This window comes from Bombus fervidus, chromosome 12, assembly GCF_041682495.2.
Source record: "Bombus fervidus isolate BK054 chromosome 12, iyBomFerv1, whole genome shotgun sequence".
Lineage (NCBI taxonomy): Eukaryota > Metazoa > Arthropoda > Insecta > Hymenoptera > Apidae > Bombus > Bombus fervidus.
This window is the reverse complement of record NC_091528.1, coordinates 2,193,639-2,220,541: the sequence shown is the minus strand read 5'-3', so window position 1 is coordinate 2,220,541 and position 26,903 is coordinate 2,193,639. Positions and strand designations below refer to the sequence as shown.

The 26,903-nt window shown below is 37.8% G+C and overlaps 3 protein-coding genes across 7 annotated transcripts; 1 reads left to right on the top strand and 2 right to left on the bottom strand.

Annotated features, from left to right (window-relative positions):
* The first annotated feature begins 100 nt into the window (after positions 1-100).
* Positions 101-1,703, top strand: LOC141445860 (uncharacterized). The gene is made up of 3 exons (XM_074111992.1): positions 101-423; positions 590-865; positions 957-1,703. The coding sequence occupies exons 1-3, from the start codon at positions 359-361 to the stop codon at positions 973-975; spliced, it is 360 nt and encodes a 119-aa protein (XP_073968093.1). The 5' UTR covers positions 101-358; the 3' UTR covers positions 976-1,703.
* On the bottom strand, positions 1,120-23,529 carry Enok (histone acetyltransferase enoki mushroom). Of its 4 annotated transcripts, none has more exons than XM_072014101.1 (6): positions 23,403-23,529; positions 17,717-18,507; positions 13,277-13,746; positions 10,625-12,603; positions 8,257-8,654; positions 1,120-7,891 (listed from the first exon to the last, which is right to left on the bottom strand). In XM_072014101.1, the coding sequence occupies exons 2-6, from the start codon at positions 18,260-18,262 to the stop codon at positions 3,230-3,232; spliced, it is 8,055 nt and encodes a 2,684-aa protein (XP_071870202.1). In that variant the 5' UTR covers positions 18,263-18,507; positions 23,403-23,529; the 3' UTR covers positions 1,120-3,229. The 4 variants fall into 4 exon arrangements, with proteins under 4 accessions (XP_071870202.1, XP_071870201.1, XP_071870203.1 ...); XM_072014100.1 differs by lacking the exon at positions 23,403-23,529 and adding an exon at positions 22,838-23,300; XM_072014102.1 differs by lacking the exon at positions 23,403-23,529 and adding an exon at positions 22,838-23,294 and having other exon boundaries at positions 12,068-12,603.
* Positions 23,530-24,574: 1,045 nt separating this feature from the next.
* Adk2 (Adenosine kinase 2) lies at positions 24,575-26,755 on the bottom strand. 2 transcript variants are annotated; one of them, XM_072014115.1, is made up of 5 exons: positions 26,566-26,755; positions 25,670-25,877; positions 25,324-25,599; positions 24,843-25,251; positions 24,575-24,771 (listed from the first exon to the last, which is right to left on the bottom strand). In XM_072014115.1, the coding sequence occupies exons 1-5, from the start codon at positions 26,679-26,681 to the stop codon at positions 24,644-24,646; spliced, it is 1,137 nt and encodes a 378-aa protein (XP_071870216.1). In that variant the 5' UTR covers positions 26,682-26,755; the 3' UTR covers positions 24,575-24,643. The 2 variants fall into 2 exon arrangements, with proteins under 2 accessions (XP_071870216.1, XP_071870217.1); XM_072014116.1 differs by lacking the exon at positions 26,566-26,755 and adding an exon at positions 26,370-26,525.
* Positions 26,756-26,903: the final 148 nt, after the last annotated feature.

Sequence of the window (26,903 nt, the reverse complement as noted above, 5' to 3'; positions counted from 1 at the left end):
TTTAAACGAATATATATATATATACACGTATATTGTATATACTTAATGATACACATAAAAATATAAGTTGGTTTTCTGAATATTATTCAATCTACTTTTCTTTTCTCTGTCTAACTGGCATCTCCTTGTTTTTCACGCTTTCAATTAATATCCCGTGAAGTAACCATATAAAAAGTTAATTCGAAAATACAAATTTTTTTCGCTCATTTGTTTTCCCACCGAAACAAGGGAAAGTACGCTTCACGTTGACAATGTCACTTCAACTTCACTTTTTACGAGAAGTTTTTGGAAAAAATTGTCAAGTAATGTGGCCTACGACAAAAATTTATTAAACAATTGTGACAGAGTTGCAAAGAGAATGGGAAACACTGGGTCCGCGCATTCATCGAAAAGAAAAGGACGAAAACGAGAAAGTGGTGACAGGTAAGACAATTTTCGACACATTCTGTTCTCGCGTTTATTTTCGATTCATTTAAATTCATATTATTCAAATTCGTGGTAGGTAAGGATGTTCTTTTCCAACATGGGTTTGTTCAATTATGAAAGATAATACATAAAAACGTACTTTATATGTTTTACCTTTGGGTAGCGTAGGTGATCGTCCAGGAAAAACTAAAAAATTTGTAAATGGTTCCGAATCCCGAACCAGTGGAAAAGAGATAATAAAATGTCGTGCGACTAATCCTTTTATCATCTTCTTTCTACGGTTACGGAGTAAAAAGCCAAAGGAACACGTAACCGTGATTGCTCGTGCAGCTGGAAAATTATGGACACAAATGACTCCGGAACAAAGAAAGAAATACGTACAGTTGGCAAACGCCGAGAAAAAAAGACGAGAAGAGCAAAGAAGGAAACGAAAGTTAAGGTAATCTTGAAACTTTATAAGTATGTGTATCTCTACATATCGATTGATTTATCATCGATAGCCTGATAAATTACTATATATTTTTGTTTAGAAGAAGAAAAGAAAGATAGAACACACACGTTGATGAAAAGTTATAAGATAAAAACGAAATTATATAAGTGCGAAGTTCGTCTTCCTGAGTGCTGAGTTAAGCACGCGCTTTCTACACAAGTTCTTACAAGTCTTTTATTCGTACAAAATATCATCGTGAAGCCTTTATTTTTGATTCCTTTTTATTTGTTAGTAGTTTTTTTTTTTTTTAACTCTATGTACAATAAATATTGATGTATTTATACACTATCAATGATCTTTTTTATCGTTCAAGAATTATGCTAAAAACTAGGCAAATTCCCTTGCCTCTCGCTCTTATAGTCTCGTCTGAAAAAATTAAATTCGTAATATACTATAAATATATTATTTGTTCGCGACCATTCCCCGAAGCGTCGTGGACAAGAGGGAAATTACAATTGAACGTACATGAACGAGCACCATTTTACATTTCCCATATAGAGGTCGAACGAATTAACACCTCGCCTCTTATAATTTGATACAAAAAATAATTTCAGCATAATTTTTGCGACGCTCCGTGGAAGAGCATTTTTACGCATGTATCATTCTTTTCGAAACTAGTATGTGCCCTCTCGTTCAATAATAGAAAATAAAAATATTACATACAATAGAGAATAAAGAATGAATATATGTGTGTGTGTGTATGCGCGCACGCTTGCGCGTATTTCTTCCTGTATCTGTGCACGTAATTAAGGAGCATACGGTTTGAATAAAATGATATTCGCATTGATGTGGGACGAAAATGACGATGACGTTGTTGTTGTTATTGTTGTTGATAATGATGATGATGATGATGATTGTGACAATGGCAGAATAGCAATTATAATGATAACAATAATAATAATAATAATAATAATAATAATAATAATAATAATAATAGTAATAGTAATAATGATGATGATGATGATAACGATGACAATGGTGACGAACATAATCATGACATCATAACCATGACCATAACGATAATGACGAGAATGACGATGACAATGGTAATAACTGTAATAATAGTAATCATAGCAGCAATAGTAATAAGAAATATAACAACGACGAAGACAATTGACGACGGCAAGAATGATATCTTATAAAGAATCATTAATGAGAAACACTATGTTCACATTGACGATAAAGGAAGATTACCGATCAATGGTAATGAACGAGTTGGCGATCATAATAATTAATTTGCAATAATACAATTATAATTATTATAATAGTAGTACAATTATTTTTATGATACAGTAAAGTACAGCGTGCCTCGAAGAAAAAGTAAATAACAACGTTTAACAATCGATAATATCAAACAGAATATTCTTTGCAAATATTATGTGTAGTACATATATATACACACATATATGTATATATGTATAATATATATATATACACTATTTATACACAAAACGTAACACCGTTGCAATTTCGGATGGGAATGCCCTACTAAAAATAGGTGTATTCGTTTTGTCGATTGTGGACTAAGCCATAAACAGTATATACATACATGCATGTTTGCCTAAATGATACGCGCGCGCGTGCACACACACACATATATATGTATATGTGTATATATATATGTATATTCACTGTCAACAGATCATATTCAAGGTAGAATAGTTAATCGCATTTAAATGCACAAGACACGAATCCACGTTTCGTAGTGTACTATTCCATACTATGATTATAATTCGTACATACACATATGTTCTGCTCTCTTTTCCGCGCGCGCGCATTCGCATATTCACATTCGGTTTTATTTATTTATGCATTCCAAAACAAGTTAAGAATCCGTTTAATACGAGCTCTTTAATCTTTACGATGCAAGCGCTTCCGTTAACTCTTTAATATTTCTGGGTCTTGAATTTACAATCTTTTTATAGCGTTTGACGACTGATGGATTTTACATAAGCGCGTGCACGCGACTACGTGTTAACAGTAACAGTAGAAGAAGAAGGAGCAAAAATGCTAAAATGTGTATTAAAAGGCGAAATAGTCACAACATAAAAGAAAAATCATACGTCAGTAGTCGTACGTTAAAAAATAATAAAATATTGGTGGGAGAAAGGTAAAAAAAAGTCCAGAAGGTGACTGTGGAAGCGAATGCAAGGATGTAAAAGGTCTCTCGATAGGTAACATTTTTTTTAAATTTGCCAGAGTTCGTATAGAAGAGAGCATTAACTTGTCCAAAATGAAGCAATCATTGTTAGTCCATCTTTTTGCGGCCTCGTGTTATTGTAAGTGAGAGAATGTGCGCTTAGACAAGTGTGGCTAACGTGGCCTCATCGAACTATTCAGAGGCTGCATAAGACCGCCATTTATGTAACCGTGGTACGTCGTATACACCGCTGCTGGATTTTGTTGATGAGGGTCCTGAGGATACGGTGCAGGTACATTAACGACTCCGACAGGTAACTGGCTAGCTTGATTCATGAAGCCACCGAGTTGAGCCGCTTGATTCATGTAGCCGGTAGCAGGTTGTGCCACTCGATAACCATACTGGGCCATGAGATTCGTGTTTATCGCCACGTTGGGACTGACCCGACTGGCGGCGCTCTGCATTTGAGGACAAGTACTTCCAGGATCGAGAGTCTGGCGATATAAGCTTTCACTTGGATACGGCTGAGTCAGAGACGCCATGTTTGCATTCGCTGATGACCTCGAGGTCGATCTACTGGGTGGTCCGGGAGTAGAAGGCGGAACCGTATTGACATTATAATAATTTTTCGCGTAACCAAGGGGTACTTGAGGCGGTGTCGGTAATTGCCTTGATGTTTGCGGCGGTGTCATAGTGTGCGGTATAGGAGGTGGTGGCGTTAAATTCATCGCCGGTGGAGGTGTTGGAGGTATCATCTCCAACCCATTCGTTAGTTGTTGTAATTTTGCTAGACTGCACGAATTCGTGGTTTGGTGATTTCCAGAAGCTGACAAAGAGGGTGCCGGTGTGTGCGAATGCGGCGGCATAGCGCTCGTCTGAATGTAAAAATTCGTCGCTGTGGTGCATGGTGTGGGTGCACCGGATCTGCTGCTTCGATGTTGAATCACGTACGTGTTCTGAGTTGGAAAGGTCTGCGAAGCGACAGCCATATAGTTTCCTTGCGAGATAACGGCCATATTGTGCGAATGAGCAGCGTGTGTGTGAGAATGCGGATGAGGAACGGGTGGTACGCTCATCGACGAAGACTGCTGATACTGCGGTGGTACGTGCGTCGTATGCGCTATCGTCGTATGACTTGTGTGGGAACTCGTATGACTCGTGTGAGAGGTCGTATGTCCTTGAGATGAGGCTTGAGCATGCGACGTAGGAGGCGTGGTTCGATGCGATCTGCTACTTTGCTGTGTCGATCTCGACCTATGGGTCGTTTGCGAACCACTGGCTCTTTTGTTACTATGAGATTGCGTCTGCGATTGCTGCTGTTGTTGCTGTTGATGCGCAGTCTGCTGTTGAGACTGTTGTTGAGATTGACCATGCGTCATACTTTGATTCTGCGTTTGTTGGGCCAGAGACAATTGCATCGGTTGAGGCGTGTGAGACGGTGGCAAAGGTTGCGGCGTATGACTCTGTCGCATTGGCTGAGGACTCTGCGTCGGAATACTTTGCGGTGTATGAGATTGAGGAAGAGGCTGTGGTGTGTGAGATTGAGGTAACGGTTGTGGCGTATGGCTCTGTGGAAGAGGCTGAGGACTTTGCGTTTGTATACTTTGAGGTGTGTGCGACTGAGGTGTACGTGGCTGCTGAAGAGGTTGCGGTGTATGTGGCTGGTGCATCGGATGGATATTAACGTGCGTCGATGGAGTATGCTGGGGCATCGAACAATCGGCGTACTGTACTTGCGGCGAGATATTTACGGCGGCAGACGTAACCGGCGTAGTTATTTGCATGGATACCGAAATTGGAACGGAAACAGACGGTGGCATCGACGGTAATGCACTTGGTGGTCTTTCTACGCTATTCTGTGATGCGAGATCGCTAGCAATCGACGTGGGGGACTCCAGTCCTAACTGGCTGACGTCTAAATCACATTGTCCGTAATGCAACGAATGCACCGAATTTGTGGTCGAATCAGGAGTGTAAACTCCCATAGACGGCAAATCTGGTTGCGAAGGGGGTGTTCGTTTCACCGAACCAGGATTGTCCAAATGAGGTGTTGTCTTGCCACTCTCGGGCGAATTTTGTTTCAATTCTTCAGAGTGTGTTTGAAGATGAATAGTGGTTTCATGCTGCTCGATAATGGGCAAAACTTTCTCTTGCGGCGTGAGCGGCCCTGTTTCAGGCGACGCGATATTCGAAACAGCAGAGGATGATTCCTTTCTCTCCGTGGGCGTTGCAGGAGAAGTTTCTATCTTTGGCCTCGTCAACTCCTCTTTCGAACTCTTTAACATTAATCGATCGGAAATTCCATCACCTTCTCTACAGCTACCTACATCTTGATTAACAGCTTTCAATTTCTCGATTTCTTCTTCCTTAGGCGAAAGAAGGTCAGGTACCAATTTAGACGTTTCCAAACTACATATTGCTTTCTCAGTCTCCGAAGCTTTGTCAGATTCACCCTTCATAATTTTATTTTCTTCCTCTTTCCTCTCTAATGTTTCCACTAATGTTTCGCCATCACCTTGGCGGTCGTGACCGCCTTCGTCCTCTCCTTCAGCCTCGCCCTTATCCAAATCTCCCTCAGCTGCACATTCCGGTCTTTGTGTATCTTCTTGTAGGATACGCGATTTCGATTCCGACATCGGATTTTGCAAAAAGGAAACGGAGGAATCATCTTCGAGTTTCTTTTCTGGCTCATTTTCCTCTGCCTTCTCAGTTCGTTCGTTTGAATCGCTTTTTATATGCGTCACAGGTTTCGACTTCGGTGCAGGTACTTCTTCTTCGCCCTCGTCCTCGTCTCCTCCCTCATACTCTCCTGGGCTAGCAGATATAGTTGCTTCTGCTTCTGGAAGAACGGTTGATCCACAGATATCGCCAGCGCTACTACCATTGGCATTATCAACGTCTTCCATAGTGCTCTCGTTGCTCTTAGTCGTTTCTGCCGCGTTATTAGCTTCTTTCCCGGCAGGTGCTACCAGTAGTTGCTCCGTAACCGAACACGACTGTTGCTGACTAGTTATAAAAGAGCCAGTCTCTTCAGAGCACGGCAACGGAGATAATGATGGAGGGAGTATCACAGGAGTTTCGGGTCGATCTTTCGTAGGAGTTTCAGGTTTTAATTGTGGCATCTTTAAAGCTTCCTTCTCGGCTTTTGCTCTTCCTCGTCTCGATACCGGCAAGGTTTTAACATCCTTCGCCTCTTCTTTTCCATTGCATTGGTTCTGCTCCAAATTTTTCTTTTCTTTACCTTGTTTCGTTTGCAAGTGCTTTGTTTGTCGACTGGTCACTTTTAACAAGATATCATCTACCTTGCATTGCTTCTTCGTAGGTTTCTGCACTACCGACGACGGAGACGATTCTATCGCTTTAGAATATGACTTCTCCACTTCGCTTATATTGTCTTTATCCTTATCTTTCGAATAATTGTCCCTTTCTTTCGTCTTATCACGTTCTTTAGGTTTCTCTTTTTCTCTTTCTCGTTCCTTATCCTTCTCTTTCTCGCGTAGAGATTCCCGAGTTCTTTTTCTGGAACTAACCTCGGTCCTTTCCTCCTTTTCTTCTGCTTCAGTCTTTTCGGAATGTTTTCGTTTTCGCAGAGGAGTCGTCGATGACGACGACGTTGTCGTCGTAATCGCTACCGAGACACCAGTTACAGGTGTCTTCGGTGTTCTAATTCTTCGTCTAGACATTGTCGTTGTAGTGGTTGTTACCGTGGTAGTCGACGTCGTCGTCGTCGTCGTCGTTGACGTAAATGAAGTCGTTGGATTTGTAGAATTCGCGTTTTTTGAAGCAGTCACTGCACGAGAATTCCTCGACGTTGTCGTGACACTCTTCGGTTCTACTTCCATCGATTCTTTAGTGTTTTCTGCCGACGCAGCAACTACGTTTCGACTCCTTTTCTCTAATTCTTTAGTTTCTTTTGTGTCCTTCACTTCATTTGTCTCCTTTGCTTCCTTCTCTTTTATTGCTTTTGTCTCTCTCAACTCTTTCGTGTCTTTGGAAATAGGATCCTTCTGTAAAGATGACTTTTGGGCAGTCTTCTGTTTGAATGGTGATGATCTTCTTTGTCCCAACCTTCTACCCCTTGGTTTCTTTTTGATCTTAACCTTTTGAATTTTTTCAACAATCGCCGGTACGTGTTTCGGTTCCACTACGGGAGAAGATTCGGAGCTAGTGTCGCCACTTTCTTCCGGACTTTGATATGGATTAGGAATTTGCGTGAGCAATGGTATCCATCTAAGACAATCAGGATCCAACTTGATACGAGAACTTTTTCGTATCTTTGCCATATGAGCGTCCACTTTAGCCCAATCAACTACCACGGCCACCTTAGAATTCCCTTCACCGGGCAAATGAACCGATCTAATAAATCCTAACAATTGCATAGCAGTTGCGATATCATGAGCTGACACTCCAGTTTCTTTCGTTATATCTCCCAACTTGATATCCGTAGAATCTCTATGAGCGTCAAGATATTCGAGTACAACGCTTTTCCAGAACGAGTGGTACGACACCCGGCCGAGATCAGAAAGAGGTTTCTCTGGTGTACCAGGAATGCCCTCCACTTTGGACAGAAGATAACTAAATTCGATCAAGAACCTACCAAATCCTTGTCTTTGATATTGAGGCAAAGTCATGATACACGATACATTATATCTCTGCGCGGGACAATGTTTCTCTTTGCTGAAATAACCAATCAAATGACAACCATACTTGTCGTTTTTCGTTACCGCATAAAATAAAAATGGTTCTACGTCGTAGTAGAGCGTTTTATGGTCCAAGAACAATTTCGCTAGCAGACACAAATTTTGACAGTATATCTTGTTCACGTTACCATCGATCTGAAACATAAGAATCAAAATTCTCATTGTCTGATTTATGAGTAGATTGCGGATATTTAAGTAATTTTATATTTTTATGGACATAATTAAATGAGTAATTAATTAATGAAATCTAAATAAAAATTTTATACTAAGTATTATAATAAGTACTCTACATTTTCACATATTATATATATTCTATAGATTTTTGCAATCTTAAATTTCCCAAAAATGCATGGAGTCTATGAGATATATCATATAGAGAGTATTATCTGTGTATTAATCCTTTCACAGAGGCAAATCATTCCGTAATTTCTCTGAACTTTATTTTATTGCACTATCAAAGGCTTAAAGAGAAAAGGAAAAGTTTTGTTCGCGAACCGTACCTCGAAGACAGACAAGCCGTTACACCTATAGATCTCGGTTGCCGGAGGGTGCCTCCATTGACATTTGTCCATGTGTCTATCAAGTACAGCCCGACTTTTCGTATACTTTAAACAAAATTCACAGAAGAATAATTTTGGTAGTCTTGCGTACTCCTGGGGAAACGGACTGGAATACCACGTTTCTACTTCGTATCGACCGAAAACTATGGCCGCGGGATTCCTAATACCACTTCCTGTACTTGTACTTGCTGAACTATTCCCTGGATTCACAGTCACGGCTTCCTCGCCGTCACCATTCATGGCGGTTAAGCGAGCCGCTCTCTCCCGTGCTTCCTTAAATAGGTCAACATCTTTTTGCGTGACACCAGGTGGCAAGGTCTGAGGTAGAACAGGTTCCTCTGTAAACAAATATAACAAATTGGTTTCCTTTATGTTCTTATGTGCTTATTCGCTACTTTTATTTTTTTCTGTTTTGCAGTGAACAGAACAAGGAAAAGAAATTCCTTTATAATCCGCTATAATAATTAATCCATTGAATTTGAATCCATGTCGATTTGGCCGATTTCTCTTACTTGTTTACCACAAAAGAAACACTAATCCTGAAGGGTAACTTGTAATACAGACAAATCTTTCGTTGTACCACAAACGACATATACTAGGACTTTGATACGGTACCAACAATGAAAAACTTTTTGAAAAAAGACGAATAGACAAACAAAAAAAACTCCACGGGAATGTTATGATAATTTATTGATATGGAAGTGTACGGTATTAAAGAATGCAATTGAAATGAAAATATAATTATATTCGATGCGTGAAAAAAGAAAAGAAGAGGAACAAAAAGAATCTGTCCACTAGAGAAGCGGATATTGTAGTCGCAAAGCATAAATATTAACTTGTGCATTGACAATCTTCGGTAATATCGAGTGCGACAACAATTAATTAGCTGTTAATATTGTGAGTAGTATCCAAAGCAAAGCTATGGGGTAGGTGGTTTTCGTGGGATGTGTTGGCAGAGTATCAAGTTGGCTCTTCAATGGCAAAAGCGGATTTGTTTTCCTCTCGTTCCTTTCTTTCCGTTTCTCTTTTTACTTCTCGTTTTAGCTTTTCTGTCTCTCCTTTCTTTTGCTTTTTTTACTTTACTCGTAAAACGTATACATTTTTTATATTTCTCTTTATGGTGGAAGACGGCGAGTTACGACAATAGAGCCTGCTAAATGTCAGCAGCAGCAGGTAGACTCCGATATTATTAATACCAGGCAACTGTTTGAGATATGCCACCTAGCGTCGTATTTCTTCGTCCTGTAAAACTGTAAACTGATCGGTATTGGTCACTTTATCTTTTCTTCCCTAATACTTTCTCCTTTTCCTTTTTCTTTTGTCAATCTTTGATCGTATATAGAATCCCGATATAGAATCCCGAAGGATTAGAGAAACTTTTCTGATATCTGTTGAAGCTTCGTACTTATTTCATATTTGAAGTAATCATAGATCAACTATTCTAAATTCCTCAATAGAATAATTCAATATTTCAATACTTGTCCTTTGTAAAACAATAATAGCAATTTAATAGAAAAACAGCGACGAATAAGAAACGTTTATACTCTATTTTATATATCTGGCTAAATCTTTGTACAAGTATCGCCGACTGTACAACTGTAAAGAATTGATTAAGTTAGAAGTAGTGAGAAGTTAAACGAAAAAAATTGTGCAGCAGCGAAATTATCACGTGAACAGTCCCATAGTCGAGTGCGTTTATTTACGAACTACGTGCATTAATTATGTATTTGATAATTATATGATATATGGAAAAAAGAGAGTGTATGCCAGAGCCAAATAACGTTATTAGTAACATGCAATAACCATGTAAGAGTCTTCCGTAGTGCAAAACGAATGGAAGTATCATCCATATAGCTTACAAATTTGATGTGAAAACGATGAAAAAGAAATGAATGCATTCGTTCGCATTTTATATGACAGATGTTTCTGCAAGTAGAAAACTCGGATTTCCATAAGTTTCACACCACATAATAAGCAATAAACACGTCCTATCAAGGAACCTGATTGTTCTTATTACATACAGATAAATGTTTAATTCTCGATCATGCGATACATTGTACGATATAATTATCGGTGAAGTTTCATGAATTCAACGACGAAAAACAAGTTGTTGGCCGTTAGTGGAGAACAATCATGTTATCTTGAAACAGATTACGTCAGACGTACATGAACACATACATCATACCACACCACACCGCCAACACATCCACGTGGTGGTGAGCGAGGATTAGATTAGAGGGAATTCTTCTTTGCGACTTGGGTGCATCATCGAGGTTAGGACTCGTGAACGGGTGGGGTAGATTCTTACCCTTCCTGGTGGAGCAGGGTGTCGCGCGGGGTGTCGTGGTGGTGTTGGTGGTGGTGGCGCTAGTACAGGCTCGTGGATTGGACTTTAGGCTGGGATTTGATTTCACGGAATCAGAACTCAGGCCGGACTTCGACACAGCGGGCACAGGGTGGCGTGTTTGGCTCCCTTCCACGAGTGTGTTTTTCTTTCGCGAGGACTGATCGGGCCTAAGAGTCGATGTCGGCATTGACGTCGACGACGGTGACGACAGCGACGACACCGGTAACGAAGACGGTGATGATGATGATGATGGCAACGGTAACGGTAACGATAAGGGTGACGATAACGGTAACGGTAACGGAAACGACGACGACGCCGCCACCGTCGTCGATGATGATGAGGACGACGACGACGACGACGACGACGACGAAGACGATGACGACGACGACGACGACGACGATGACGACGACGACGACGACGAAGATGACGATGACGACGACGACGACGATGATGAGGACGACGATAACGATGATAATAACGGCAATGGCAACGACGGTGACGACGCGCCCGCTGCACACTTCACTACCGGCGCATCATCTTTCATCAGTTTTCTCCTTTCGTGCTCGTGCCTTTTACTATTAACCGCAGTTTTAACTAAATTTGACGGTGTCATTTTTGGTAGCTTTTCATTAAGGGAACTAAATAACGTTTCATCGGAAGGCGTAAAAATTCCAGGGCGAGGTACTTTCGCTACATCGTTGTCTGCCTCCATTTTCTTTTTTTCTTTCGATTTGCCTAGACCGGACGACGCGTTTTCACGTTTATTACTCTGCATCCCTCTCATAACTTTGCTCGCTCTGTTATCACTGTCGTCTACGTTAGGCCGCTTTCTTCTATCAGGCGCGTAATTAGGCGTTAACGCGCTAGATCTTACTCTGCTGCTAGTAGGTACTGAAAAAAAGTGACTCAATCCATCGAAAAGGCCTTTCAATTGACCACTACCAGGTTTAACCTTATTAGTGTTATCTGTATTAGCAAAACTGCTCGCTATACCAGCACCGTTCCGATCGTTCTTCTGTTTCTTCTTCCCGTCGAACGAATTAACGGCTGGTTGTATGTGTAAACCGAATGTCGGTGTAGTGCTTACATTGAGCTTAGGTAACGGCGCACCAAAGGTATTGGTAATGTTACTAAAAAAAGGCGATTCCATATTGAGTTTAGCCGCAGCCGCGGCGAAACCCCAAGGTTTGTCCTCGTTTAAATCACAAGAGAACGGACCTCTTGGTTTAGGAGAGTTACCGGCACCGCTACCGGTAACACCACCACCACTATCGCCACTGCCGACGACGACAGCACGACGTTTTTCATGACCATCGTCGCCGTCGTCATCCTCCTCCTCTTCGTCATCGTCGTCGTCGTCCTCATCCGAAGTGGACGTATTGCTGGACGCGCTAGAGCTATTACCATCTACCTCTTCCTCTTCTTCTCCCCCCTGCCCATTCCCTTCCGCTCCCTGCTCCTCCTCTGCGTCGTCTTCGTCGTCATCATCAGTTGAATCACTGGAGTCGTCGGAAGAATCGCTATCGCTCGCGCCGCTGCTGCTGCTACTGCTAGACATTGGCGGTACTACCTTTTTACCGGGCATGGTTTGTTGTTTCTGGTTCGCGTTACCCCGAGTTAACCTAGGACTAACGTCCTGTGAACATTTCGATTTCTCACCGCCCCCCACCCGCTTCAACTTATTATGGTCCGCATTAAACGCACTCAGCCTAAAAAACTTCTGCTTCTCTTTGGAAATCCGATCGTTTTTCTCTTCTAGTAGCCTACCCTGGCCTGCGAGTGGGGTGGGGGGTTGTGGTAAGGGAGAGGAAATCAAAGGTGGTTGACGAGGGGAGACAACACCCGCATTACCGTCCGAGCTGCTGTCCACCTGTGCCACTCCTGCGCTGCTTTTCTTCACCGGAGTCGAAATCGCCAAACTCTTTCTGGATACTGCCGATCTGAAACAGATATTAATCTGGTCAAATCGTGCACATCGATAACTCGTCGTCCCTTTCCCTCAGTCTTAACTTTTTATTCTAATTTTGAACCCTGATCTTGTGTCAAGTAACCCTATACAGTAGTAGATGTTGAGAAAAACAATAGTTTATATTAATTAGTATAAATAAAAAAGCAACAATGTTTTTTCCGTGTGATATTTATATCATATTATCTAACACAATGCTATATTATATGCATAATGCATATAATGCGCCCAAACCCACATTCAAGAGAAATGTAGTTCAGCTTACTTCAGCGGTCCTTAACCTGCGAAGTGCTCACACACGCAAGTTATTGTCGAATAAAAAATATTTAGTATATGTATTTATTTACTTATAATGAAACTTTTCTCTCCAAATTGATTGTTGATGAATGATTTAATTACACATACTTGCTACATTGCTGATTTAGACTTTGAGTTAAGCTTGGTGGTCCGCGACAAGAAAAAATTATTTAAGAGAGATTCGTGGTAAACAGAAGATTAAGAACCGCTAGCTTAGTTCATATTTTCCTTCAATGTTTCGTATATTATCTATTAAAATTGTATCGCACATATCAAACATACTCGACAAGTCATCACAAATGAGAACTAACATTAATCCTAAAATTGGTTTACATCAAATTTTCGCTTACTTTCTACTTTCACGTAACTTGCTAGGTCTCTTCCTCGCGCTAGTCGGCGTGCCTTCGAGAGAACTAGCTGCATCCTGTGTTTTGTTCCTTTTACTATCATCCTTCGATATTGGTATATGTGCTGTTTGACAATGTCGACACCTCCATGGTGTTTTGTTCTTTTTATCAAGCGCTGGATCCAAGCAGGCAGGATGATAACACTTAACACAACCAGCGCATTTTACCAGGTAATTCTGCGACTCCCTTTCCAATTGGCATCCAGCACACGTTGGAGAACAGTCGTCACAAGACCACGTTATACCCCTATCGACAAGGATTGAGAGTTCCGGTGGTGCGCAAGAATTGTGCAAAGCTGCACCACACACGCTACACCTGCTCAATTTCTCAGTAATATTCCGTTTTGCGTTGTTATTGTTTCCAGCTATTGTTGCACCAAGGCATTCTTTGCAAATTGGTAGTGGAGCTGGCAGCTGTGACAAAACCAAATAATACAACATAAATGAAAGTTATTATGTCTAGCTAGATGCTGAGAAATTGACTGAGTTTCGTGAAAGTCAAAGATATAATTATCGAGATACACATTTTAATATATTCAATATTTTAATATTATGACGAGCAATATTTTATATACGAATGATAATGAAATAGTAATAACTGAGTTATTCACTCGTAATCAAATAATTAACGCCAAAGTAACCAACCCTTGTGTAATTCATACTTAAATATACAGTGTATCAATGATTATAATTAAAGGAATGAAAATAAGAAAGTATATAAAAGTATATAAAAAAATCAAAAATTGTATATGTATAATCATGTTTCGATTTCGATAAAAGTATAATATATTAATTTTACAAAGATGTGCTGTATATTCTTAGCAATTAGAAAAGAAAGGAAACCTAAAATCTGCCATTTCATTGTATTTAGTATCTTTCATTTCTAACTAGTTGACATTTTTGTTTGGTTCGAAGCAGTAAAGTACACAAAGAATACCTTCAACATACAGGACACGCGTGATCAGGATCCGCGTCTCGAAACAACGACCTGTTGCGCGACCAGAGAACTAGCTATAACTAATAGTTATGGGATTGAACGATCTACTGCTAAAGCTTGCACTTCTTGGCTTCTTGACATATCCTCCGTCGATGCATCGACAGATTTTTATACACACGAAAACTACAAGTAATAGCCATACATACATACATATATACGACAAATGTTTCTCGGATACCTTTTACCTTCACAAATTTTCCGAAATTAATCCTGCTATATTCTTGAAATTTTTTATGTTTGAATCTTGTTCTCGATGCAATTGAAAAAGAAATTAATATTACTTTTAACAAATCATTGGATACATTTTATTTGGAATGAAAATAATGAATTAAAAAATCAAATAATTACTTCCAATAAAATAACAAATAAATTTATTTTAAAATAAAATTGTTTTTCAAAAGAATACCAAAATTTTGTTTGAGAAATAGATAATTTCCAAATAATTTATTGGTCAAAAATATTTGATTATTTCGAATAATAATAGAAGATAAAGCATAACAAATAATTTTTATGCAGATAAGGAATCGACCTACTGACCTGAAATATTCATCTTAAAAGCAGCTAGACATCGAAACATTTATCAAATCAGGTAACGCGAAAGTTAAAAAGTATGAAAGACAAACATTTTTGTATTTCAAAAGTTTCATTGGATAAGTATCCAAACACTTTCATGAACTACTGTATCTAGAACTAATGATTCTCCCCTTTCTACTCTTGTTCTGAAACGCGCGCGTACCCGTTTCTGTGTATCAGACACATTAGGGAGTCTTAAGAAGTTCTGTTTCCGAGCATAAATTTCTGAGCATATCAGCCAACTTACTGAACAGTTCAATATGAAATACTAGTACAAAAGCTCATAGGAACTAATTAGGTATTACCATTCCATTATCGATCAATAAATAAACATCGAGTTTATAAAAACTAAAAAGGATCATCTGTTTGAAGTTGAAGAATTTATAAAAGAAATTTTATATTTGAATTTACCAATAAGTTATATTATATTGGCATTTCTTTCTCAATTTTATTTCTCTCATAGCAATGGCATGTAATACACGAGGACTAAAGGTGTATGAAGGGTTCCAACCGTGAACAGCATTGGACTGAATAACTAAATAGTGACACTTGGCAGCGAAACCAAGAACCACTTGAGAATTCGAGAAGGAAGAACAAGGAATAAAAGGGCAGCGAGCAACCGACGGGGAGGAAGGGATTGTCAGGATCGCGCCGGCGTGATCGTTGGATAACTTTCCGTGCTCTCTGCGGCCTGACACGCATAAAACGCGGTCGGTAGGAGAACAGGGAGGAGAAATGAATGCAATAGAGGAGGGGAAGGAGAGGGGTGAATGAGAAAGAGAGAGAGAGAGAGAGAGACGTGTGCATGGAGGATCAATAAGAGAGGCGATATACACAAACGAGTCACCGGAAGTTGACCGCGATAGCATATCGTCCTGAGTCTCGCCCCTCTGTTCAAGTTCCCCTCTAGCGTGAGGCCGCGACTAACCATCTTGAGGCGTGGGCACACGCCGTGACTCCCCAGCTACGAACACGAGGGACCATAACGAGAGCGTAATATTTCCCTTGTTGACTCCTGAACTGAGTGAACCACGAATCGTATGCGATCATGCATAACATACTCTTCTTGATGTATTGTCATACAAAACGTCCCAGTATTTTCTCATTATATTCCTGTATCTTCTACATACTTTATTATTTAGGATATTATTACTAATACACGACGTATTTTTTGAAAATAGTGCTCTTAGCGTATTCTCTTTCTTTAAAAAACCCCTTTCAACCTAAATTTTTATTGTGTATCGACTAACAAGTATCGTGAAACGAACGAAGCGATATGTTACGAAGTTGTTGATACTTTTCCAAGGAATTGCGGCGGGAAAATTCAAATTCAATATTCGCTCAACTTGGATTTCTCGAAGATGGCTCTGACAGGGAATCGCAACTTTTCAACTAGATTAATGAAATCTAATCTAGCGTTTAATACGAATTAATGGGTGACGGGTACATTGACAGATTTCTAGATTGTTTTTTATGCGGTTTTACGATTGTATTTACTATGAAATTAAATTAGAGCGTCGTTTCATAAATGCGTATAGGAACCCTACATGCGCGAATTAGTTTAATCGTAGAAAACGCTTTGCATTAGCTACAAATATGTCACGTATTAAAGAGAACGTAATAATTCTTCATATGGTAACTATATTCAATTCGAAACAAGGAGAAAAAGAAAAAATTAATCGCTTCTTTTATATTTACAAAAACAATAATTCCAAATTATTCCTAGCTAAAAAGGGAAATAACAAAATATAATTCTACAAAGCATATAGTGTTCCAAAAATATAATTCAACCGGGAATGCATATTTTTCAATTGTTCGCGCCAAATAATTTTATTTGCTTTATTTTACTTTTTACACTAAAACAATGCATGACGCATGTCTCGTTATATAGTACGAATACTAACGATAGGTTTACGTTGACACTACGGCTGCCAGTTCACATATGCTCGCATGTTGTGAATTATATTATCCACTGCATGGAAGTGAATAGCAAGCGAATACCCACGTTTAACACGGCTCTATCAAACTACACTTTCTGAACAGACTTCTGAACACAAGCAAAGACAAAGTGATGGAAAAGTCTAATCAACTTTCGTGAACATTGTTTGAACTCGACACTGGTAATAAAATATTTCTACCAGAATACGATAATAACGTAAATGAACGGATGTACGGAAGAGCGCGCAAGTTGAACGAATTCGGTTACAAGTGCGGTAAGTACAAATCAGTATGTTGCATACGCGTATAATACTCTTTATGTACTCTAAAACCTCCATCAGATTAATTCAAGTAACTTGAAACTTCTTTATTTACTTGATTTGAAATATCTTTAATTCTTTCAAATCTTCATTTTCACACTTATTAATAAATTTAGGACGTATTTATGCACTTCTGGGAAATGTAAAGATGCAAAAATGTCCCGAATGCATATAACATACAAATATATATAAAATATTTAACAAAATATAAAAGTAGTACATAAAACAAAAATATCTAAATTATTTAATATTTAGTAAGTGACGCAAATTTGTCTAACTTTCACTTTCGGCTGTGTTCATAAAAGTATGAATTTTCATAAATGTCTGTGTTTACTTAATCACGTCTTGACTAGATAAAAAATATACTTTAAGTTTGAAGTTGAGATATTTTTAACTATTTCTTGATTGCAACAAATCAATTATAGCACTGTCAGCACTTTTTGTTTGCGAGGATATTTGAAAGGTTTGATATTCTGTACATTTCTACGCTTTTAGCTTTCCCATAAATGCATAAACATACGTACTCTAATGACGAGTAATGAAAAAAATGGCTCACCTTAGCTACAGGGGGCTCCGGCTGGGTAATATGAGAAGTATCCGCATGTTTCTTGAGATAAGGTGGTCTGTCCGGTTGTCGGAAAAGCCTACCATCCTGGATCACAAGCCCTCGATCGACTGCCCTTTTAGCAGACAGTCTAAGCGCTGTTCTCAAGTCGCCCTCCGCTTCTTCTTCGACCGTGTGACTCTGTCTGATATATTTCTCGATATTCTTCAGGCTTGAGCCCTCCCTTTCGCCCAATTCTCTAACAGCCTTACCCAGTACCTTGCTCAGATCGGAAGCTTTGCCAACTTTGAGCGGTTTTGATTGTAAGCCACCAGGATCTTTGTAGGAGGATTGTCCTTTATTAAAGATCTTGAGCACATCACCGCGCTTCACTGCAACCTCCAGATGTTCAGCAATTTCCTCCTCGTGATAATTATGGTGTTGACGAATAGCATGACATATCCGCTCGACACTCGGCCTCTGTTTCTGGCTGCGGATTTTTCGGATCGCGTCCAGGAACCAGGCCGACCATGTGTCAGCGGACTCGGGCTCGTCCATTTCTCGTCTCCGTCGGCCGTCTGCCGACGAAAACGGCGGCGGCGACACCGGCGGCGACGATCACGTACCAGGCCAGGTTATATACAACCAATTAACAATGCTCGACCGCCTCCGGGTCGGTTTTTACAACCAGTCCTTACGACTCACTCACATTCTGCGCCTGACTCTGCCTCGCACGAGTTTTCTACAGGCTATTGCTGCTTTACATTTCCATCCGTCAAGATCACACGCTCCTTATACTGGTCCTAAAACCCAGAATATGCCAATCAATCAATAAGCCTTTCTCGTTCTCCTCTCTTTTCTTGTTTCCTCAGTTCAACTTGCTACTGTGATACTATATTACTGATATTAATTTTGGTTAAACATCGTTTTAGCACTAATCTGTTTGAAGTCTCTAATCTGTTTTAAGTTTAGAAAATCATCATTATATTGACTTCGTCACAGACAACCTATTCTAGCTTTTGGTCACGTGATTTCCTAAAACTCAATACTGGCATTTTTAAATTGTACTACTTGAATTCTATCGAAAGATACGGAAATACATAATTGGGCTACACTAAAACGAAGTTTAGGCATAATTTTAATAGTTAGAGCTATCTTGTTATGAATTTAAAATAGGTTACAGCAGATGTTCTTCGTTTAGAATCTTGTTAATTTGAAATAAATTGCATTCACTATTTGCACTATTTGCACATATAGTAATAGTAAAATTGCTACCAAGTACACCAAGTAGATAGGTAATAATAGCAAAATTACTATCTATTAGTGTCATTAAAGTGTGAGTATATTAAGTAAACAAACAGTAATAACAAACTCACTATCTATTACTCACTTACTATGTATTACTATTTTTTATAATTTTAATTGCTATCGAAACTTTAGATATTATTAAATAATTATTGATAATCTTACTACTATAGCAATACATATATAGCAATGCGGATTTCTATGCATGTATGAAAAATTTAAAGATACAAAAGTACATAAAGTATCCAAAGTATAATACTCATTACAATATTTAATAGACAAAACAAATGTTCGCTTAGGTCCTACTCTTTTGTTCACATAAAAATATGAATGTATATAAGTATCCACAATTATAATGAATATTTTACATATTATGTACATTTTTCGCGCCTTTAAATTTCCCACAAATGCATAAATATTCGGAATATAATCATAACGCATGACGTGTTTTCTGCACCATATTAATCAGGTAAACTGTGTGACATTCGGTTATATACTATTATAATATGTATGCGTATCAACTAGCTAGAATTTGAATCGTTGCAAGCTGTCCGAACGAATCTTTCCCGCTCGTTTTTCGTTTTCACTCAATAAATTCGTGAGAATTCCTTGAGCGTTACACAACAAAACACATATAAACCATATGTACTCTTTTACAGAACTAATCATCTCGAAATAAAACAACAATTTAAAAAAAATTAAGCTACATTTTTTTACTGCTACATTCTAAACCCGATATACCGAATCAATCGTATCATCATTTAAAAGTCGTTTAGAATCATTCAAAACTATCTGAAACTGTTCAATTTTTTATCTCGTTACGAACGATTGACCGATTTTCTTCTAAGCGGCAAACTTTCTCCTCGACGTAAGCAAACTCAACACAAGGAGTACGTATATGTACACGTGGAAGGGAGAGAAATATTTTAAATGACTGTAGGTCGTACTGATATTGCGTAATTTTGAACAACTTGTAGATACACGTGATTTATTAAGTCAATTATGCATATATGGATATACATTGCCTCATGAAACTATTTGGGCAATAACCACAGAAAACTTTCATGGATATACATACATATCATGTTTGGCAAATAAAACATTTTGAAATTGTATTAACACTACAATGAAACTACACTGGTCATGATCATATTAGTTATAGTTAAAATCAATCTGAAAATGCATATAGAAGTTACAAAATATTCACGGGTAACATCTATTCAGTAAACATAACATAGACATATAATAATACTTGCAAAACTAAAACAAATAATAAGTAATAAAAATGGTGCCACTGTATTGGGTTGGCAACTAAGTGATTGCGCATTTTGTCAATACCACCTAATAACAAAATCCGCAATCACTTAGTTGTCAACCGAATATATTGAAGCTTGTTAATATAACGAATTAAATGTTTAAATACTTTTTTTACTCTTCGAAATACATATATATATATATATATATATATTTGCACTAAATAATCTTGTACCTGTTATGTGCATTTTCAGATTTGTTTGAAATTTTAGTAATATAATCATGATGATCCATTCTCTCATGACAATGCTAATGAAATTTCAAATGTTTTACATTTCATACAACACATATAATAAATTCATCAAAAAATTCTAGAAGTGTTCAAAGACTTTTGTAAACTATTGTATGTAAATTCAGATTTCCCAGAGCTGATCTAGAAAGAAACTATCGAAGTATTAAACTCTTTCAACCGATAAAAATTTCCATTTATCAACATTGATACTCTTCCAAAGAAAAGGGAAATATTCTAAGAACAAACTTAATATTCTAATTCGAAGAGTTCTGATAATAATAATTCTGATCAAACGTACTACACGTGAAAAATATGCAGAAAAGAGAATTTTCAAACGTTTAATAATATTTAAGTGATATAAAACAATTTGAAAGGGTGATGAAATATGACGATATATTTGCCAAGATTTCATAGGATTCGTTTGACCGATTTCATTCTAATTTCTCGACTATTAGTCTTTTTTCGTGATTATTATTCGTTACTTAGGCAAACAATGGTCGTCAACGGCGAAAGGTATTCGTGTCGACCAATAAATTAAATAAACCTAACATTCTTTGTCCGTGAATCACTGAGAAACGCAATCCTATTATATGACTAATCTTTGTTTGACGTACGTGTCGCTGAATGAAGCTTCGCGAAATATGTAATTGTCTCGCACACGTTGAAACTAAAACTAGTTGGGAACGAATGTGAATGACAAAACAGTGATCGACAGAAGGCTTAGCCTTTTCAAGGGCTTAAATTTTAAATATTAGCCTTGGCTCGATTTCATTAATTCGACAGTTATCGGCACGTTTGCAACAATTACGAAGAACAGGAGTGTATAGGAAAACGAACATATGGAGGGAGAGAAGAAAGGAGGGAGTGAAGAGAGAGAATGGCAAGCGAATGAACGCACTACACATTCAGAATTTTCCGTCGAAAATCAACCAATGTATATGTATTATGCGCATAAATCTCTTTTCGGTAACACTCCAATGTTCTATACTTGCTCGTTTCTACAGGTGTATGTAGTTGTTTCTAACTCGTTCTGTTATTGCCAAAACGAAATATCGAGTAAACGAATACGTTTGTTAGCTAATTTATTTATCGTTCGTCCGTTTAAGACACACGACAGTAACGAGGAAGAAGGGAGGCCAGTAGTCAGGCCGGCTGACTGTATTTGTTGGGGCCTTTCTCACCCGACGGAGAGGTAAAAGAGAGGATGGCAACAGAGAGAGCAGCTGCCACTGAGAAAACGGACGGTTACCGAATGATTTCAACTACTGCCGGCTTGGCGTTTCTTACTCCTCGTTACCCGCTTTTACAGATGATTCTCCTTTCTACAAAGACGCTTCCATTTAAGTATTTGTTCCAACAAAAAATACTCACACATACCGTGAACAGATCTTTGCTCAATGCCACACGCTTGAAAAATAAAATAAGAATAAAAAGCGTGGCTCGATTCAAACGAGTTTTCAATTACGAAAAAGAATAGTAAAGAGAATGGAGAGAAAATGATTCGGACCGAAAGATATATTTGCTAATAATCACCAACTGGTTACCGTCGGTAGCCATTTTAATCTCAATGATAGCCAATTTATAATTTCAACTCGGAAACACATACTTCCACGCCAACCGGGAAACTCGTCTGGTGTTTCTCAAGCAGGAATAACCGTTACGATTCGTTACAAGTCACATCCCTCGTAAGAAAGACACTGTGTATGGCTAGCGAATGTAATCGCGACGGCCGTCGCCCACGAAACTACCGCTAAACGCTACGAACTATCGCCTGTTAACTACTCTAGATGATACTACGACACCGAGTTTTTCATCATTTTGAGTGAAATACTTGGTGCGCGATAGGCGGGTAAAAAATGTGAAACGATTGAATTACGTGTCCAAGTAGACAGTGAGGACACAAGTTTCTCGAAACCCGACGGGCAGCCATCTTGGGTAGGCACGGCCAACTCTCGACTGTTTCGCACAATTTTTCGCGCCTAAGAACGATGTTTCAACCACAACGTCGTACTGTATAGCTTCCTGAATAAACGTCTGGTAAATGGATGCCATTTGGTTATCCGCTTGTTCGAGCATAGTAAGAAAAAATGTTAAGAAGAAGCGAGGAGAAACACTGCGTATAGAAGATTATCTCCCTCTCTCTTTTGCACTCTATTGCACACTCACTCTCTCTCCCTCTCACTCTTTCACGAGCTGGCAGCCCGACCCGCTGGCCCGTATGCGTCTGGTGATGATTCGCGTGGTTCTCTTGCGAGATTTAACGAGAGACTAATTGTTTTTACCTGATCAAGATAATCCCATGTATAAATCCAGCGTGAAATACACAAGAATCACTAGATACCGTAACACAGGATATTTAATCACGATCACCAATTATCTCGCGACAACGGCGTCACATTTCACACAAATCAACAAAGGTTACCCACTTGACAAAGATGGCGGTCGCGGGGGTTACACACTGCGCGCACGCGGTGGGGAGCGCACTGCGCACACCGCGCTCACTGTTACGGCAGAATCACGAAACAGTTGTAGCGGCACACGTTTTCCTCGACCAATCAAACCGTCCACTTTGACTCGACACTCTCATTACCGGTCACACGTGCGTCGCTTTTCGTCCGTTTTCTACCGCGCGCGCATACATGCGCATAACTTTTGTATATCTACATCGTGTCCCATGAGATCTACATCTCGAATAAAAGCTTTTCAAGCGCGGGAGTACAAGGTATATAAAGTATGGTGAAAAATGATGAAATATTCAAAATAGCCTAATATCTACACCTATAGATATTTATATATCTGTTTGATATCATCCTATCTCTTTCTCCCTACTACTATTCCATATCCTACCTTCACTATGGCCGTCGCTTGCTTTGCGCTCACTTTGACCATTCCCAATCAGTTCCTCAACACCACACGCGCGCGTCTGCTACATGACGCTGTACAGAAGCTTTGTCAACGAGCTTCCAGGATCGTACCTGCCCCCTTCTGGGCCATCTACCTGGAGATCTTAGCGACACACTTTTAAGGCTACAGTTCCTCCTCGATATATTTCTTCCTATTTCTTTTTTTCTTTGTATCATTAATACGTAAACGTGATTTATTTTCTTTCGGTAGAATTGATTATTTAAAATATTCCTTTAATTTATAAATAGAACAAATAATAATGATATATGTAATTAGTTCACGTTTCACCTACCTCAAATATATATTACGTATTATGAAAAATTGAAAAAAACACCTAATTGGAATAAAATATCTTAAGATTTTAATGATTTTGGTATTAATTAATGTACCATTTTGTTTTTCTAATTGTATGTCTAGAATACAAGTCACACAATTTTTTAAAGAAGCGATTGATTTTTGCACGAATCACATCTTATGCACATATATGTGCATTTATGGTTACATCTTCATCTAGCTTCATAAGTCCTTACACATATGTACTTATATATGTGTCTATGAATCGACGCAAGCGTGTTGCGAGGTTGTGCCGCTTTTTTAACTATTTCAACAACTGCGCTCACATCTGGCAATATCAGCGAAAAGACTATTGCGCGTAGGTGATTATACATCGACTACTTTTCATGTTCTACAAACTTGTATCAATTAAGACAACGATATAATCAACAAGTAGTGTAATAATAATACCGTAATCTTTGTATAAAATAATGTAAAGGTTCGTATTACATAATTTAAAAAATAAAATGATATTCGTTTAAATAATACTAGTATTAAAAGTACAAGCAAATAACACATCATTTAGTTAGTATTATGTCTGTTTACATTACTATCTTTTCTCCATCAATATACTACACAATTAATACTACTAAAATTTTTCATGTATATGCATAGTAATTCATGATATATATTTTATCCTACTATATAATATTTCCGTGATCCTTATCATTTTTATCATTATATGCTAATGTAATATTTTTTTAAGTAATATAAAGTGCAGCGATACAAAAATAATATATTTAGATGTAAGTAGGTACAAAATTGTTTTGCGATTCTAGAAATTGAGGTAAAAAGTTGTTAAATCATTTATTAAGTACAGAGTTTACAATTACTAACTGACTTAAGTGTGATTAAGGAGTAAAATCAGGTTTCCCCTCGTAAGTACATCCAGATCTTTGTACAATTTGAGTTGCAGCCCAAATTCCACATTTTATACAAACTTCTATGCTGTTACCTTGCACAAGTTGAGCCAAAAAACCTGAAACAATGACAATATATGTTCTTTTAATCAGGTTATTAATTTTCAGTTAGAGAACCAAGAATTTATACCTCCTACAAATGCATCACCAGCTCCATTAGTATCCACAACCTTATCATTTGGAAGTTTTGTAGCAGGAATCTCAATTATAGTGTTATCTTTAACTACTAATATATTATCGGGACCTTGTGTTATTATAACAATTCTTTGTCTTTTCTTATTCAATTTTTCCATTTGTGATAATTTCAATGCAATTTCTTTCCTATCCTTAGTTTTAAAATCATTTGCTTTTGCAAATGTATCAGCTTCCGCCTCATTACCAAATAAAATATCTACATAAGGAAGAGCCTCCAACATTGGTTTCTTATAATATTCGCATAAAAATGGTGCACTCAGATTCATTATGAAAATTTTATTTTTTTCTAGAGCATGTTGAGCAATCATCAGGATTGTTTCTGGGCTTACAGTTAAGAAAAAGCCCTAAAATTTAATACTTTATATTAGGTTCAAATTTAACCAAATCAAATTAAATAGATTTAGGTTGATACATACAGAAATATAAATGTACTCTGCCATTTCTATAATTTTTTTATTTTCAGATTCTTCTATGTGCGAAGGTGAAAAACAAGTGGCTGCAGCCAAATTGGCGCATAAGGAACGTTCATTACCAGTAATAAGAACAGCACAGGTACCAGTAGGTTCTTTCTTTGTATATTGATAACGAACATTTAAGCCATCTGCACGTGCTTTATCCTCCAAAATTTTGGAATACTTATCTATTCCAACACAACCCATGTAAGTTGCAACTCGTGGTTTCTCCAGGAACCACTACGGGATAGTCAATGACTGATATTTCTATTAATGTAATATAATACATCAAATAATATAAAGAGTTTACTTGTGCTACTCGCATAGTATTTTGTACAGAACCACCGGCAATAAAATTTGCGTTATACAATTCAACTAATTCATCATACATTGGCTTGTGTTTTTCTTCAGCAAGAATTGCATCGTTCGATTTTAAATCATATTTTTCTAAAAAATTCCTATCTACAGTCGCTGAAATATCAAGAAGAGGATTACCCAAGCCTAATAGGAGGCCCTCCCTGAAATATTTTGAAATTATCTCAATTGCACGTATAAACCCATTTCTCAATTAAATTTATTATAAATATTTTACGTTCAAAATAAATTAATATATTATACATATATCTCCTCTCTCTTCCTCTCTTTCTCTCCCAATAAGGATTTATACATTCCAAAAAAAGACAGCATCTACAAATTATAACCTGAATATATTTTTTACGATATTCCTGTTAAAAATTTAGGACATAAATTTTACACACACGCGCGCGCGCGCACGCACACGAATGTTAGAAAAAAATAATACGAACTTTTTTTATATGTATTTATAAAAAAAATTCGAATAGTTTCAAATTTCATCTTCAATGAATCACAATCACGTAAGCACATGATCAATGGCGTGTAAAACCTAACCTATTAATACATAACCTCAACCCTAAACTAGATTAAAGTGTGATAATGATAAATAATAAAATAAAAGATATATATATATACACAATATTAAATTATCATACCGTAAGTGCACCGCCATTTGTTAAGATTTTGGGTACTTAAAGTAACAATTTACCATACATGAATATTGCCGATACGCCACTAATTCGTGGCGGAGCTATTCGTTACTTGCTGTTGCAAAGTCCAACGAAATCACGTGCACTTTCAACTCTATTTGCATTAAAATGTTATCTTTATTGCTGTCATTTTATACGTTACCTCAACATTTTTATTGCACTGAATAGTAACTGATGAAAATTTATATATGATACTAATATTTCTATAGTACTAATATCAAATGTACCATAATTCTTTTCGCAAATACTGTAATACATTATTATTAAAGATATACAAATGTGATACGCTATTATTATCACTTGAATAAACTTACATAACTCTTGCTTAATGCAACATATTATTAGTTTTCCATCGGTGCATGTAATATATTATTACTTGTTAATTTACTATGTTGGGCAATTTATAGGGGAAAGAAAATTTGAAGTGTGTTATCTTTAATGCATGCAATATCTTTAAAAATAATGTATATATTATATATA

Bases quoted from the DNA above. Each gene is read 5' to 3' on its own strand.
- LOC141445860 (XM_074111992.1), top strand. From the start codon at position 359: ATGGGAAACACTGGGTCCGCGCATTCATCGAAAAGAAAAGGACGAAAA. The intron at 424-589 runs GTAAGACAATTT...ACCTTTGGGTAG, and splicing joins AAACGAGAAAGTGGTGACAG to CGTAGGTGATCGTCCAGGAA.
- Enok (XM_072014101.1), bottom strand. From the start codon at position 18,262: ATGGACGAGCCCGAGTCCGCTGACACATGGTCGGCCTGGTTCCTGGAC. The intron at 13,747-17,716 runs GTGAGCCATTTT...GTTTTGTCACAG, and splicing joins CGGAGCCCCCTGTAGCTAAG to CTGCCAGCTCCACTACCAAT. The intron at 7,892-8,256 runs GTACGGTTCGCG...CTTATGTTTCAG, and splicing joins ACGGCTTGTCTGTCTTCGAG to ATCGATGGTAACGTGAACAA.
- Adk2 (XM_072014115.1), bottom strand. From the start codon at position 26,681: ATGTATTACAGTATTTGCGAAAAGAATTATGGTACATTTGATATTAGT. The intron at 25,600-25,669 runs GTAAACTCTTTA...ACTATCCCGTAG, and splicing joins ATACTATGCGAGTAGCACAA to TGGTTCCTGGAGAAACCACG. The intron at 24,772-24,842 runs GTATAAATTCTT...TCATTGTTTCAG, and splicing joins TGGTGATGCATTTGTAGGAG to GTTTTTTGGCTCAACTTGTG.